Consider the following 17,836-nt stretch of genomic DNA (forward strand, 5'->3'; position numbering starts at 1 on the left):
ATATTCTCAGACCATAATGCCTTGAAATTAGAACTAAATCACAACAAGAAGTTTGGAAGGACTTCAAACACATGGAGGTTAAGGACCATCTTGCTAAAAGATGAAAGGGTCAACCAGGAAATTAAGGAAGAATTAAAAAGATTCATGGAAACTAATGAGAATGAAGATACAACCGTTCAAAATCTTTGGCATACAGCAAAAGCAGTCCTGAGGGGGAAATACATCGCAATACAAGCATCCATCCAAAAACTGGAAAGAACTCAAATACAAAAGCTGACCTTACATCTAAAGGAGCTAGAGAAAAAACAGCAAATAGATCCTACACACCCAGCAGAAGAAGAGAGTTAATAAAGATTCGAGCAGAACTCAACGAAATCGAGACCAGAAGAACTGTGGAACAGATCAACAGAACCAGGAGTTGGTTCTTTGAAACAATTAAGAAGACAGATAAACCAATAGCCAGCCTTATTAAAAAGAAGAGAGAGAAGACTCAAATTCATAAAATCATGAATGAGAAAGGAGAGATCACTACCAACACCAAGGAAATATAAACGATTTTAAAAACAGATTATGAACAGCTGTACACCAATAAATTAGGCAATCTAGAAGAAATGGACACATTTCTGGAAAGCCACAAACTACCAAAACTGGATCAGGAAGAAACAGAAAACCTGAACAGGCCAATAACCAGGGAGGAAATTGAAGCAGTCATCAAAAACCTCCCAAGACACAAAAGTCCAGGGCCAGATGGCTTCCCTGGGGAATTCTATCAAACGTTTAAAGAAGAAACCATACCTATTCTACTAAAGCTGTTTGGAAAGATAGAAAGAGATGGAGTACTTCCAATTTCATTCTATGAAGCCAGCATCACCTTAATTCCAAAACCAGACAAGACCCCACCAAAAAGGAGAATTACAGACCAATATCCCTGATGAACATGGATGCAAAAATTCTCAACAAGATACTAGCCAACTGGATCCAATAGTACATTAAGAAAATATTCACCATGACCAAGTAGGATTTATTCCCTGGACACAAGGCTGGTTCAACACCCGTAAAACAATCAATGTGATTCATCATATCAGCAAGAGAAAAACCAAAAACCATATGATCCTCTCATTAGATGCAGAGAAAGCATTTGACAAAATACAGCATCCATGCCTGATCAAAACTCTTCAGAGTGTAGGGATAGAGGGAACATTGCTCGACATCTTAAAAGCCATCTACCAAAAGCCCACAACAAAGATCATTCTCAATGGGGAAGCACTGGGAGCCTTTCCCCTAAGATCAGGAACAAGACAGGGATGTCCACTCTCACCACTGCTATTCAACATAGTACTGGAAGTCCTGCCTCAGCAATCAGACAACAAAAAGACATTAAAGGCATCCAAATCGGCAAAGAAGAAGTCAAACTCTCCCTCTTTGCCGATGACATGATACTCTACGTAGAAAACCCATAAGAGGGATCCCTGGGTGGCGCAGCGGTTTGGCGCCTGCCTTTGGCCCAGGGCGCGATCCTGGAGACCCAGGATCGAATCCCACGTCAGGCTCCCGGTGCATGGAGCCTGCTTCTCCCTCTGCCTATGTCTCTGCCTCTCTCTCTCTCTCTCTGTATGACTATCATAAATAAAATAAAATTAAAAAAAAAAAAAAAAAAAAAGAAAACCCAAAAGACTCCATCCCAAGATTGCTAGAACTCATACAGCAATTTGGCAGCGTGGCAGGATACAAAATCAATGCCCAGAAATCAATGGCATTTCTATACACTAACAATGAGACTGAAGAAAGAGAAATTAAGGAGTCAATCCCATTTACAATTGTACCCAAAAGCATAAGATACCTAGGACTAAGCCTAACCAAAGAGGTAAAGGATCTATACCCTAAAAACTATAGAACACCTCTGAAAGAAATTGAGGAAGATACAAAGAGATGGAAAAACATTCCATGATCATGGATTGGAAGAATTAATATTGTGAAAATGTCAGTGTTACCCAGGGCAATTTACACGTTTAATGCAATCCCTATCAAAATACCATGGACTTTCTTCAGAGAGTTAGAACAAATTATTTTAAGATTTGTGTGGAATCAGAAAAGACCCTGAATAGCCAGAGTAATTTTAAAAAAGAAAACCATACTTGGGGGCATCACAATGCCAGATTTCAGGTTGTACTACAAAGCTGTGGTCATCAAGACACTGTGGTACTGGCACAAAAACAGACACATAGATCAATGGAACAGAATAGAGAACCCAGAAGTGGACCCTGAACTTTATGGTCAACTAATATTCGATAAAGGAGGAAAGACTATCCATTGGAAGAAAGACAGTCTCTTCAATAAATGGTGCTAGGAAAATTGGACATCCACATGCAGAAGAATGAAACTAGACCACTCTCTTGCACCATACACAAAGATAAACTCAAAATAGATGAAAGATCTAAATGTGAGACAAGAGTCCATCAAAATCCTACAGAACACAGGCAACACCCTTTTTGAACTTGGCCACAGTAACTTCTTGCAAGATACATCCATGATGGCAAAAGAAACAAAAGCAAAAATGAACTATTGGGAATTCATCAAGATCAGAAGCTTTTGCACAACAAAAGAAACAGTCAACAAAACTCAAAGACAACCTACAGAATGTAAGAAGATATTTGCAAATGACGTATCAGATAAAGGGCTAGTTTCCAAGATCTATAAAGAACTTCTTAAACTCAACACCAAAGAAACAAACAACCCAATCATGAACTGGGCAAAAGACATGAAGAGAAATCTCACAGAGGAAGACATAGACTTGGCCACACGCACATGAGAAAATGCTCTGCATCATTTGCCATCAGGGAAATACAAATCAAAACCACAATGAGATACCACCTCACACCAGTGAGAATGGGGAACATTAACAAGGCAGGAAACCACAAATGTTGGAGAGGATGCAGAGAAAAGGGAACCCTCTTACACTGTTGGTGAGAATGTGAAATGGTGCAGCCACTCTGGGAAACTGTGTGGAGGTTCCTCAAAGAGTTAAAAATAGACCTGCCCTACGACCCAGCAATTGCACTGCTGGGGATTTACCCCAAAGATGCAGATGCAATGAAACGCCGGGACACCTGCACCCCGATGTTTCTAGCAGCAATGTCCACAATAGCCAAACTGTGGAAGGAGCCTCGGTGTCCATAGAAAGATGAATGGATAAAGAAGATGTGGTCTATGTATACAATGGAATATTCCTCAGCCATTAGAAATGACAAATACCCACCATTTGCTTCGACATGGATGGGCCTGGAGGGTACTATGCTGAGTGAAATAAGTCAAGTGGAGAAGGACCAACATTATATGGTCTCATTCATTTGGTCTCATCTCATTCATTCATCTCATATGGTCTCACTATAAATAATAGTGAAAGGCAATAGAAGGGAAGGGAGAAGAAATGGGTAGGAAATATCAGAAAGGGAGACAGAACATGTAAGACTCCTAACTCTGGGAAACGAACTAGGGATGATGAAAGGGGAGGAGGGCGGGGGTGGGGGTGAAAGGATGACGGGCACTGAGGGGGGCACTTGACGGGATGAGCACTGGGTGTTATTCTGTATGTTGGCAAATTGAACACCAATAAAAAATAAATTTATTATTAAAAAAAAGTAAAAGCATCCTCTTTATTCATTTTAAGGATGCACCCTAACTTCTTGGAAATAAAAATAAACCCCAACTCATACTTCTAAATAATCCCTAAAGAAATTATAAAGGAATAAAATTTATTCCTTTATATAGGAATAAAAGGACAGACATTGTAGTTCTATCATGGCAGGGTAACAACCCATCCTATTTTAACTGATTATAGCTAAAAACTTTTGACAGAGCACCAAAAACAACTACCTAAGGATTCTGAAAAGTACACAAATGTAGCTGAATTATAGGGGGAGGGAAACTTGAAGAAGCAACCATACCCATTTTTGTTTCCCTATAGCTTTACCCTGAAGACAGACTCCAGTCAGGGATTCACACTGGTATGGTGACCATGCGGATGCCTAACCTCCTAGTAAAAACTCCATCTTCCTAGTCAGGTACACCAGGAAAATGAGTCCGTTTTGTGTATGAACCACACAGGCCTCAGGCTCACCTCGGAGCTACTCATGCATGGCAGAGTCTCCAGTCCAGCTTCAACAACTGAAGTGATGTTTGAACCACCACCTACAGAAGGTGAATCAACTTCAGTCTGAACCTAAAGTTAGATCCAATGTTTTCCAGAGAATGATGATATAGGACCCAGAGTCTACAAAACACAATCAGAATATCCAGAATACAATCCAAAATCATTTGACATAGGGAAAAAAAAAAATCAGGAAAATATGACCATTTCTCAAGGCACAAGACAACATACTCTAACCCCAAGATGACCCACATATTGAATTTATCAAAGACATGGAAGCATCTGGTGTAACTATGCTCCAGAAAGTAAGGGAAAACACAGTTAAAATTTAAAAGACAGGGATACCTGGTGGCTCAGTGTGGTTGAGCATCTGCCTCGGCTCAGGTCATGATCTGGGGGTCCTGGGATCAAGTCCCACATCAGGCTCCCTCCAGGGAGCCTGCTTCTCCCTCTCTCTCTCTCTCTCTCTCTCTGTTTCTCATGAATAAAATCTTTAAAAATTTTTAAAAGATAGAAATTTTCAGCATATAAAACGGAAAAGGAGGGATCCCTGGGTGGCGCAGCGGTTTGGCGCCTGTCTTTGGCCCAGGGCGCGATCCTGGAGACCCGGGATTGAATCCCACGTCGGGCTCCCAGTGCATGGAGCCTGCTTCTCCATCTGCCTGTGTCTCTACCTCTCTCTCTCTCTCTGTGACTATCATAATTAAAAAAAAAATAAAATCTTAAAAAATAAATAAAATAAAACGGAAAAGGAACAAATGGAAGTACAGAATGAAAAATACAATATATGTAATTTGTTTTTCTATCAAAACAAATAGAAAATCGCAAATATTGGTAAGGAAGTGAAGAAACTGGAACCCTGTGTACAGTTGGTGGAAATGTAAAATGACATAGTTCCTATGGAAAACAGTATGAGAGTTCCTCAAAAAATTAAAAATGGAATTATTATATGATCTAGCAATTCCACTTCTGGGTATGTATCCAAAAAACTGAAAGCAGGATCTTAAAGAAATACATGTACATGTACTCATGTTCACAATAGCATTATTCACAATAGCCAAGAGGCAGAAACAACCCAAGTGTCCCTCAGTAGATGAATGGACAAATAGGATGTGGTATATACAGACAGTGGAATATTACTCAGCCTTAAAAAAGAAGGAAATTCTGGGCACCTGGGTGGCACAGTTGGCTAAGCATCTATCTGACTCTTGATTTTGACTCCAGTCATGACCTCAGGTCCTGGGATCAAGCCCCACAGGCTCTGAGCACAGGGCCCAGTCTGCTTGAGAAATGCCTTCTCTCCCTCTAGCTCTCCCCATCCTCAAATTAATAAGCAAATCTTAAAAAAAAAAAAAAGGGGGGGGAAAGGACATTCTGACACTTGTTACAACACGAATGAACCCTGAAGATGCTGTGTTAGGTGAAATAAGCCAAACACAAAAAGGCAAATCCTGTATGATTCCACTTATATGAGGTAATTAAAGTTATCAAATTCATAGAAACAGGAAGTAGAATTGTAGTTGTCAGGAACTAGACACAGGGAGAAATGTGGAGTTATTTAATGGGTATGGAGTTTCAGTTTTGCAAAATTAGAAAGTTCTGGAGATAGGCTGACAGTAATGTGAATATACTTAACACTACTAAACACTTAGAAATGTTTAAAATTGTAAATTTTAAATTTTAAGTATCTTTTACTATGATTAAAAAATTTTAAATAAAAATAAAAGTCTCGAAAGCAACTAGAGAAAAATGACCACTACATACAGGCAAGATTCCCATGACTGCAGATTTCTCATCAGAAACCACAGAGGCGGGATCCCTGGGTGGCGCAGCGGTTTAGCGCCTGCCTTTGGCCCAGGGCGCGATCCTGGAGACCCGGGATCAAATCCCACGTCAGGCTCCCGGTGCATGGAGCCTGCCTCTCCCTCTGCCTGTGTCTCTGCCTCTCCTTCTGCCTGTGTCTCTGCCTCTCTCTCTCTCTGTGTGACTATCATAAATAAATAAAAATTAAAAAAAAAAAATAAAGAAACCACAGAGGCCAGAACAAAGTGGAACAACATTTTTAAAGTTCATTTAGAAAAGGGAGCTGTCAACTCAGTGTCTATATCCAGGGAAAATATCCTTTAGACACAAGGAAAAAAAAAAGACACCCTCAGATGAGGGAAAAGAATCTCACTAACAGACTTTGTCTGTAAGAACTACAAAAGGAAGTTCTTCAGGATGAAAAGAAATGATACCAGAGGGAAACATGGATCTTGACAAATGAAGGGACAACACAAGAAAAAGAATTATCTGAGTAAATATAAATGACTTCTTAATCCTGCTGAGTTTAAGTATGTACAACTGTGAAGAATGGGATTTTCAATGTATGTACTTGGAACATGTGTGACAGCTATATCATAAAGGTCTGTGGTAGAAGTGTGAACAGGCCTACATGGTTGCAAAGGTTTTTACATTTTACATGATGTAGTACAAATAGACCACAGACTACAAATAGACTATAACTACTCTATCAAAAGTGAGTGGCATATATATATATTGCAGTCCCTAAAGTAGTTCTCAACCAGGGCCAGTTTTGCCCCCAAGGGACCTCTCAATGTCCAGTAATACTTCTGGTTGTCAAAACTGGGGGAGTGCTATTGGCATTTAAAGGGTAAACGCCCTGCAATGCACAGCTCCCATAACAAAGAATTAAAGAGTCCAAAATATCAACAATGCTGAAGTGGACGAACTTTACCCTAGATAAATCAAACACGAAGCAATAATATAAACAGAAGTAGTCAAGAAGTCAGTAAATCTAAATGGAATACTTGCTCTCTCATGTTCTCTAAAAATAAATAAATCTTAAAAAGGGGGGAGGGGGCAGCCCAGGTGGCTCAGTGGTTTAGCGCCGCCTTCAGCTCAGGGTGTGATCCTGGAGACCCCAGATCCAGTCCCACATCAGGCGTCAGGCTCCCTGCACTGAGCCTGCTTCTCCCTCTGCCTGTGTCTGTTCTCCTCTCTCTCTTTCTCTCTCTCTCTTTTTTGTGTGTCTCTCATGAATAAATAAATGAAATCTCTAAAAAAAAAAAAGTGTGGGGAGGTCCCCGATTGGCACAGTTAGGCCATTAATTCTTGATTTTGGCTCGGGTTGTGATCTCAGGGTAGAGAGATCAATTCCCACGTGGAAGTCTGAGTTCAGCATGGAGTCTGCTAGAGACTCCCTCTCCTTCTCCCCCTGCCCCTTTCCCCTGTGCACATTCAATCTCTCACTCTAAAAATAAATAAATCTTTTTTAAAAAGACTTTATTTATTTGACAGGGAGAGAGAGCATAAGCAAGGGGAGTGGCAGAGGGAGACAGAGAAGCAGACTCCTCACCGAGCAGGGAGCCTGACACAGAGCTCAGTTCCAGGACCCTGAGATTATGACCTGAACCGAAGGCATTTGCTCAACCAATTGAGCCACCCAGGTGCCCCTAAAAATAAATAAATCTTTTTAAAAATTCTAAATGGAATGCTAAATATCCAAATTATCCAAAAGAAGGCAAGAAAATGAGAACTCCAGAAAAAAGCTGGGACAAACAAATAAGATGATAGGCTTCATCGTAAAAATAATCACATTAAATACTGGTGGTCTAAGCACTCCACCTAAAAAGAAGAGATAGAACTGCAGGACCTCATTATGTGCTGCCAACAAGGGACATGTTTAAAAAAATACAGGTAAGATAAATGTAAACAAATACAAAAAATATATATACCCTGCAAATATTAAGGAGACCAGAGTAACTACCTCATGTCAGACACAGGCTTCAAGACACAGAATATTACCAGAAATATTATCATTTCAAAATGATAAAAGCCACACTTCATCAGGAAGTCATAATAAACATATAAGTGCATAATGACAAGGCCCAAAATATATGAAGCAAACATGAACAGAAGAAGGGAGATATTGACAATCCTGAAACCAGAGGCAACGTTCACACCCATCTTCAAGGCACTAACAGAACTGGACAGAAAAGAAAAAGAAACTATACAAAAAGTCTGAACAATAGTATCAAACACCTAAAAAGGACTATCTCCAAAAATCGTAGAACACACTTTCTTCTCATGGGCGCTTACGTTCGCCAAGATAGACCATATGCTGAGCCACAGAACAAACCTCAATAAATTTAAAAGGATCAAAACCATATAAAGTATGTTACTTGACAATAACAGAATTAAATTACAAATCAGGGACACCTGGGGGGTTCAGTGGTTGAATGTCTGCCTTCGGCTCAGGGCATGATCCCAGGGTCCCAGGATTGAGTCCCACATTGGGCTCCCCATAGGGAGCCTGCTTCTCCCTCTGCCTGTGTCTCTGCTTCTCTCTCTGTGTTTCTCATGAATAAATAAATAAAATCTTAAAAAAAAATTAGAAATTACTCCTGGGCCCCTGGGTGGCTCTGCTGGTTAGGTGTTAGACTCTGGGTTTTGGCTCAGGTCATGATCTCAGGGCGGAGAGATGGAGACCTGTGTCAGGCTCTGCGCTGGGTGGCATCTTGTTTTAGATGCTCTCTCTCTCCTTCCCTCTCTCCCTCTGTCCCTCCCACCCTCCATTCTGTGCATGCCTGCACTCTCCATCCAAAAAAAAAAAAAAAAAAAGGAAAGAAGGAAAGAAATTAGTCATGCTAAAATATTTAGGAAAACTCCAAGTATCTGGAAACTAAGCAACATACTTCCAAATAATTCATGGGTTAAAGAAATGACAAAGAAAATTAGAACATTCCTTGAACCAAAAGACAACATATCAGAATCTACAAGATGCAGCTACAGTGGTGCTTAGAAGGAAATGGGAAGTTTAAATCCTTGTATTAGAACAGAAGATCAAAAATAAATAACCTAAGGTTCCACTTTAAGAAACTAGGGGAAAAAAGAGTAAAGTATATCTAGAGAATGTAGAAGGAAGAAAAAGGCAGAAATTATTAAAACAGGAACTAGACAATAGAGAAAATTAACAAAGGCAAAGTTGATTCTTTGAAAAGATCAATAAAATCAACAAACTTCTAAGTAGATTGATCAAGTTATAAAAGGGAGAGAACATAAAACACCAACACTGGCAATGAAAAAAGTCATTAGAGAATAATAAGAGAAAACTGCAAAGTCTACAACTTAGATAACACATAGTGACCACATGGCATTTAGACCAGGAATGCAAAGCTAGTTTTAACACTGAAAAAAAAAAAAAATCAATGTAATCCTCTATATTAACAGCATAAATGGGAAACACTATAGAGTCATTTCAGTAGATAGAAAAATAAAGGGTTTGACAAAATTCAAAACCACGTCCTAAATATCTCAAACACTAAGAATCCTCAAATTGACAAAGGGCACATCTACAAAAACCCTACAATCAACAGTTATATGTAGTGTTTAAAGATCACACTCCTTCCCTCTGAGATCAGGAACAAGGCAGGAATGCTTGCTTTCAGACAAATAACTTGTATCCAGATTATATACAGAATGCTTACAATTCAAAACTTGAAACCCAATTTTTAAAAGGGCAAAAGAGGGGATCCCTGGGTGGCTCAGCGGTTTAGCGCCTGCCTTTGGCCCGGGGTGTGATCCTGGAGTCCCAGGATTGAGTCCCACGTCGGGCTCCCTGCATGGAGCCTGCTTCTCCCTCTGCCTGTCTCTATCTCTCTCTATGTCTATCTTGAATAAATAAAATTTTAAAAAATAAATAACACTTCCCCAAAGAAGACACACAAATGGTCAGTAACACACGAGGTACTCTCAACATTACTGGTCCTCAGAGAAATGGGAAATGAAACCACCGTGCACTCCATATCCCTTCGTATGGTGAACCTGCCCACGGTGTCAGTAAGGATCTGGAAGCCAGGGGGCTCTGACACACACTGCGGATGGGGTGTGACTGCTGCATCCATTTCAGAAACGGGTGGTAGTTCCCTAACAGTAAACTGAGTCACCCTAAGTATTTACCCAAGAGAAACACAGACACGATCGAGCACACAAATTTTATTTGTACCATCCAAACGTCCACCAGCAGGTCACCAAAAGAACACACAGCACGGTACATGCACACATGGAATACTACTCAGGGGTGACAAGGAATGAACAACTGAAACCACAGCATACAGAGATTTTGGACAAATCTCAGTTTGTATGCTGAGTGAATGAAGCTGGGAGAAAGATATTATAAACTCCAGGATTCTGTTTTTACAAAAGTTTAGAATATGCAAGTTAATCTAACAATAATGAAAGCCAATCAGTGGATGCCTGGGGATGTGGATGGAAGAGAGATGGATTACAAAGACATGGGAGGAAATTTTAGGGAGGTGAAAGTGTTTGTCATTCTGTGGATGGTTTCACAATTATGTCAAGTGAGCAGACTATACACTTTCAATAAGGGCAATTTATTACACTTTCTTTACATCTCAATGAAGTTGGAAGCGAAGAAATCAAAGGTGAGAGGCAGCACAACACTGTGGTTAATGGCGAGGATTCTGTAGCCAAACTGGCTGGGTTCAAACTCCAGCTTGCATACTTCCTACTGCTGACTGGGGTGAGTCGTTCAATATTACCATCCCTCACAGTTCCCTCATCTATGAAATAGAAGCAAACAATACTCATCTCAAAACACCATTCTAAAGATGAGTAAGTGAATACAGGTGAAGTATACACAGAGCTCTACCAGGACGCAGTAATAACCATGTGAACATGACTGTTACTACTAGTATTAAAAGACTATTTTATCTTTTTTAAAGATTTTATTTACTTATTTGACAGAGAGAGTTGAGAGAGAGAGCAGAAGTAGGGGGAGCAGCAGAGGGAGAAGCCGAGTCCTTGCTGAGCAGGGAGCCCGATGTGGGACTCGATCCCAGGACCCTGGGATCATGATCTGAGCTGAAGGCAGATGCCTAGCCGACTGAGCCACCCGGGTGCTGCTGTAAGACTATTTTACACAATAACACAAAGTTAACATAAACAATAATTAGAAAAACACAACAGCAACACCAGGATGGAGTAAGGGAGTTTCACCACCGATGATACAGAGTCTGCCAGAGAATGTCAGGCAAGGGGCATGAGCATTCAGCAGGAGCCCACAAGGCTGTGTGACATCCTCAGCACAGAGCAGCTAGCTCTCCAGAGTAGTCCAAAAGACAGACCAACGAGGAAATCACAGTGCCTTCCACGACTGCCTCAAAAGGAACCTGCCATCACTTCCACCCCCATCTCTCGGGTAGAGCTCAGTCGGCCTGTACTGAAGGAAGGGGTTTAGGGTCCCACCTCTGAAGGGAGGAGGATCAAATTATTTATGGACATACTTTAAGTCTACCATGGATATCATCCAAAGGAACACAGCATGATCTAACCCTAACTGAACCACGTTCAGCTAGCAGTTCACACGGTATCCAACAGACATCAAGTATTCAAGTATTGCTGTGTTTCTCTTAAAAACAAAAACACCTTGCGGATGCCGGGGTTGGGGGGGAGGGGTTGTGAGCTGCAGCAAAGTGCTCCTCCTGCTTCTCTGGGGTGCTCTCCACTGTACAGGGCAGCCTCTAGGGGGTGCTTCAGGGCACAGCTTGCCCTAGCAGACTCAACAGGAGGGAGAAGGATGCTCTCCGGTATTTGGACAGGCTTGACAGAACGCAGGACACATTCCAGGAAAGCTGAAGGACTCACCACAAACAGTTATGCCAGGAAAGCATCAGACCTTTGCTGGAGAAAGCACACCAGAAACTCTATCTTCAAAGCAAGTAGTCTAATGCTGGGAGCCGTTCTTGCTAAAGTGTTATAGGGATACTATAAACAAGTCGTTTTGCCTGAAGCAAGCAGTTTTACTTCACAGAGAAGCTCTCCTTCCAGTCTGGAAATACTCTGTTGAGCTAGTAGTTAAATTCTTTCTCCTCCCAGTTGATCACTCAGTATCTTAACAAATGTATCTTTATAATTCAAACAATAAAGAAATAAAAAGCAAATTTCTATCTCTTTATCTTTGTGTTTTGAAATAATTTCAGACTTACAGAAAAGTTACAGAGTTCCCAGATACCCCTTACCCATCTTCCCCTTATATTAACATCTAACTAATCACAGGACAATAATCAAAACTAGGTAATTAGGACTGACACAGAACTGTTACCTAATTATGGACCTTTACAAATCTTGTCAATTTTTCCTTGTTATGGTACAGAAACCATACTGCATTTCACTGTCTCCCTGTTCTCCTGTCTGTAATATTGGTACCTTGTCTTTCATGACCCTGACAGACTTCAGTGACACTGGCCTGTTACTTTGTGAAATGTTCCTCAATTTGGGTTTGTCTGATACTTTCTCACAATTAGACTGAGGTTATGTGCTTACTGCAAATCCTACAGAAATAACTGCACTTTTGTCAATGCATCATACCAGACACTACAGTGTATGTACTCTTTGGAACAACGTATGGGTTAAGAAAACTCTCATATATTCGGACACGTTTTAAATACTTGGCATTCAATGCCTTACTGTATCCTCACCAACACATGCTAAAACCCTTACAATGACTAACACAAAGTTGTACTTATTTTGAGTTTTAAGAAATACCAATTACACAAAAACTTCAAAAGAAAATGTGGAACTCAGAGAGTCAGTCTAAGAATGTAAGTTCCATGCAAACAGGAATTTAATTCTGTTCACTGCTCTGTGTCCTAGTGCCTTGAGGTGTCCATCATCTGTGATATGGAGGGAATAATTCTGAAGAAACAAAACACCAATAAATTCGTGAAATGATTTTATCAACTCCATTAGTGTGGAAAAGTTCAACCACTTAAAACATAGCTGCTGTACTATTTATACACTTGTTTACAAGAGCTTATTCTCAATCTCCCTCAAACTGCTGGCCAGCCCTGCAGGGTCAGTGCTTCCAGGTATCACATAACCTACAGGATTGGGAGGCACTCCCAGCTGCTACAACCCAAACTGGGCGATGGCACCCACAACCCCCAGGCAATGCAGCAGGGCTGCGACTGAACACACAAGGGAATAAAGGCTAACAGGCCCACCTCTAGCACCACCTCCTTCGAACTCACCCCAGGACAAATTTCATGGATAAACTGTATGAAAAAAAGAACCACCACAGGCTGGGCTGTCAGCTAACAAGGAGGTGTCTAATCTACCCAAGACACAAAACCTTGCTCTGCTGTGGCTCCCTCCTGTGATCCCACAGGGATCAAACCAGGCTTAGTATTTACAACACGAAGGAGCCCAAGGACATTTAAAGGCATGAACACTACACTTTCCCACACTTAACATTTTTTAATCTCCGGATTCACAGTGATGCAGTCTTGCGCTCAGTCACTGACTTAAAGCTACTCTTCAGTGTTAGGATGTACTAAAAAAGTAAAAGCAAAATGGTAATGTTTGAATTAGGCTTTTTACATTTTAATGCAATTTTCTGTATCCTTACAAAGTTTGGTTTGTTCTCCACTCTTATTCATTTTGATTGCATTCAACATAATCTACTCTAGTCTTTGTAAACTACCTGGTCATGTAGTTAAATTAAGATCCTATCATGCATCTTGTGAAGAATACCTCATGATCTAATGGGCTTTAAAAGTTATCCACAGGGATGCCTGGGTGGCTCAGAGGTTTAGGACCACCTTCAGCCCAGGGTATGATCCTGGAGTCCTGGGATTGAGTTCCACATGCAGCAGCTCCGTACGAGGAGCCTGCTTCTCCTTTTGCCTATGTCTCTGCCTTCTCTCTCTCTGTGTCTCTCATGAATAAATAAATAAAATCTTTAAAAATAAATAAATAAACGTTATCCACAGTTCTGTTACATAGGGAGTCAAAGACATATGGCCTCAGGGAAAGCTCTGCTCAGAGATTTTCGTCGTACAGCAGCAAAGACTGTCTCCCAAACAGATGTGTAGTCACAGGTATAGGCGCCTATGTATAGACACATATGTGTATCCATGCATAGATATTGTATTTGCAATTCTGAATTACGGGTCTCAGGCTAAACCCCAGAAATGATCCTAAAGAAACAAGAGTTCACTCCAGTAAAGATGCATTAGCCATCTGCTCCCCTAAACTCTTAATATAAACGCCCACTTAACCTTGGAACACTGCTCAGATCAGCCCATGCTGATCTTCTGTGCCTTAGACATAAAACAATTATAATACTGTATGCAGAACCCTGGCCTGAAATGATCTGTTATTACCTCATTTCTGTACGGCGAGGACTTTGTTGTAATCATTTCAGTGTTCCCAGCACTGCACATAGAAAATAGTACCTTCCGAACTGGCAAACCTTTTGAAGAAAGATCTAATTCAGCAGCATTTTCACACAGCCAATCACTTCTGCCAAGTAACTTATTAACCTATTACCTGAGTATCTCCTTACCATATGTTCTAATTGTCATGACTATTAATAAGAGAATTAAATTTTAAATTTGCTTTTTTAAAAAAGTAGGTAATAAATGATAATGCAATTCTAAAGTAAACTTTTGAAAATGAATTTTAGAAGTCTACTTACTACCGCATTCACCCAAATTCTATACAACATAATGTGGCATAAAACAAGTTTAAGTCATACATTAAACAGCTCAATGCACCCGCTCAAATTCTGAAGCCTAATGGTCATCCTTTAACGCTAAAGAAAGACAACTCCTCGTCTCTAGAGTAACTCTTACTTCTGAGTTCAGTTCCTGTAAATCAGGAATAGTACTTGGGCAACTATGATTAAATTTTAAACAAATGAACACCAGACTTTTTAGGTGAAGAAAAACGTTTTTCTATCCTTGCTCCCATATTTGTAATATTATATGAAAAGAGTTTCTGGACATATACTTTAAATTTATAAATTTTAAGAATATTGAATATATCCAAATATTTACAATTTATTAGTCAGATATCAAACAAGTGTTTGAGTTCAACCCACCGATTCACTAATTATTTAACTAGTTTATGGTCACCATTGACTGATACGTTTTCTACTTTCATTAAACCACTAATATTTCAAAATGACACACAGAACTTTCTGCCAAGAGTTCTTGCGCTAGCAGTTCTGAACCCTCACCAGGTCAGAGGCTCACCTGAAAGGTCCAGCTCCTCGGTGGAAGACAAAGCAGCCAGACTCCAGCTATCACTGCGGGCTGCCAGGACAAACTTGTGTGCGTGGATGTGCTGGCCTCCAACCTTTATCTTCAGGTCGCTGATAAAGAAAAATGTCATAATTAGGTATGGCTAGGATTCACAAATGATAAATAGAGGGGTTGATCAACATATATCTGCAAAAGAAAAAAAATCACAGCAAACCTCTCTCTCTGTGCTAGCATTGAACTGTACTGGGCCATGTGTATAATATACATTGCTAGACATGTTTGTATTTCTACATTCAAGCTTCAGTTCACATAGGATGTTCTGCTTTTCCCTTAGTGGGATTCTTAAGGTGGTGAATCTACTAGTTAAATAGGATTAATATTCATATAAAATCAAGATGAGGTTTCATGCAGAATAAATCAGGATAAATCATCAGGGAGAGAAAAACAGGAAGGGTAAACAGCAGGACACTAGCTCTGTACTGTCCTGGCGCTTAAACAAGGGTATGCGGAAAAACTAAAAATTGGCTTTGACAAAGCTGGCAAGAACATGAAACCCAATATCCAGATTCCTGATCTCAAAAGAAACATTAAGACCTATTATTGGACATATTTTACTCAACCATTTATAAGGAAATGGAGTAGGAGAAATCTTTTTTTCAAACATGTTTTAGGGGCACCTGGGTGGCTCAGTTGGTTAGGCAATCTGCCTTTGGCTCAGGTCCTGATCTCAGGGTCCTGGGATTGAGTCTTGTGTCAGGTTCTCCACTCAGTGAGGAGTCTGCTTTTCCCCCGACTTGTGTTCTCTCACTTTCTCTCTCTCCCTCAAGTAAATAAAAATCTTTAAAAAAAAAAAAAAATTTCCATATTTATGACAAACCATTATGTGAAAAAAGCTTTCCAAATAGTTATTTATGTTTGACTCTGAAATGTCAAATGCTGAGGGAGGAAAGCGTCTGGACATTTAACAAAAACTTAAGGATGACCCACTGGGCTGACACAAGCATGTGCCAGATGGCTTTGTTGGCAGCAATCCAAAGTCATTAATTATAATCATTCTGTGTATTTACATGTTCTTTTATTTTCATACTCCCCTTCAAAACATGTTAGGGTGGAAACCTTTACAAACTAAATACACAAAAGTCACTACAATAAAAGGAAAAAAAAACCTATTGATGAATTAACTCATCCACTTAAGAGACCCGAGCAGAACACTGTTTCTATATAATGCTTGATACAGATGCAGTTTATCCCACAAACACACCATCCAGAATGTACTATATGATGATGTAAGCATGTCAGCAATTCCAGCTGCAATGAAGACCAGGCTGCAACTAATCACAGTTGATCAGAAGAGCAACAGGATACTCAGTATTTCAAATTATTACCAACTAATTACTGTTAACATAGTAAAATATTATTAATCAACAAATAAAAAGAAATAATTGATATTTTATTAGATAGAATAATAGAACAAATCATATCCATTGACAAAATTTCTAAAATTCATGAAAACAAGCTGTTTATAAAGCACAAATTTTTAAACTGTATTTATGTATAAAGTATTAAATTCTGATAATTTAAAAAATAAATAAATAAATTCTGATAATTTAAATGAACACTCGTTTCCAATTTCAGCCACTGACTGACTTCTAGCCACAAAATCATAAAAATGAATATTTCTGTATATTCATGACTGTCAGGCCAAATTGTTTTCTCTTTTGTAGTCTAACATACCAAAGGGAAATACAGACAAGGACTTTGCTAATATTTTCTAACAATAACAATTTCTATAAATGCAATTCAAAAATGGAAGACTAGGGCAGCCTGGGTGGCTCAGTGTTTTAGTGCCGCCTTCGGCCCAGGGCGTGATCCTGAAGACCTGGGATCGAGTCCCACGTCGGGCTCCCTGCATGGAGCCTGCTTCTTCCTCTGCCTGTGTCTCTGCCCACCGCCCCCTCTCTCTCTGGGTCTCTCATGAATAAATAAAATCTTTAAAAAAAAAAAAAAGGAAGACTGGGTAAGTTTCTGAGAACACTAAGCAGAAACAAATAGGAGGCTAATAATTTTTAAAAATTTTCATTCTAGGGACACTTGGGTGGCTCAGTCAGTTGAGCATCTGCCTTCAGCTCAGGTCATGATCTCAGAGTCCTGGGATCGAGTCCCGTATTGGGCTCCCTGCTCAGTGGGGAGTCGGCTCTCCCTCTCCCTCTGCACCTCCCCCCTGCTGGTTTTCTCTCTCTCTCTCTCTCTCTCTCTCTCCCTCTCTCCTCTCTCTCTCTCAAATAAATAATTTCTTTTTTTTAATTTTCACTCCAGTCAAAGAGCATTTCCTTGTAAAATACAGATACTAGGATATTGTTACTGGAGAGGAAGCCTAAGTAAGACCTTCTTCTTGGTAGTTTCTCAAACACTTTAACAGGAAAACTGTAAGCTTGATTACTGGAAGAATGATGTATTACCGTCACTTTTAACTATCATAAGGAACAAAAACCTTCTTCTGAACTTAAGTAAAAATAAAGGGACCAATTTTTTCCACATTTCTCAACTTAAAACCCTTTGAATACCTATTCTTTAATTACTCCAGTTAACGAGATGCACATATAAATAGTGGGGGTTTTTT

General features: G+C 39.9%; 1 protein-coding gene across 6 annotated transcripts in view; it reads right to left on the reverse strand.

Annotated features, from left to right (window-relative positions):
• ANKFY1 (ankyrin repeat and FYVE domain containing 1) overlaps positions 1–17,836 on the reverse strand; it is an 82,312-nt gene that overhangs the window by 46,358 nt on the left and 18,118 nt on the right. For 5 of the 6 annotated variants that reach the window (XM_038536387.1, XM_038536389.1, XM_038536390.1 and 2 more), the window contains exon 3: positions 15,208–15,326. In XM_038536387.1, coding sequence (XP_038392315.1) covers positions 15,208–15,326 — 119 coding nt within the window. Of the gene's footprint in view, positions 1–14,334; positions 14,360–15,207; positions 15,327–17,836 lie in introns of those variants that run through there. The other variant, XM_038536393.1, reaches the window with a different exon arrangement.

The sequence above is a fragment of the Canis lupus genome, chromosome 5 (genome assembly GCF_011100685.1).
Source record: "Canis lupus familiaris isolate Mischka breed German Shepherd chromosome 5, alternate assembly UU_Cfam_GSD_1.0, whole genome shotgun sequence".
Classification (NCBI taxonomy): domain Eukaryota; kingdom Metazoa; phylum Chordata; class Mammalia; order Carnivora; family Canidae; genus Canis; species Canis lupus.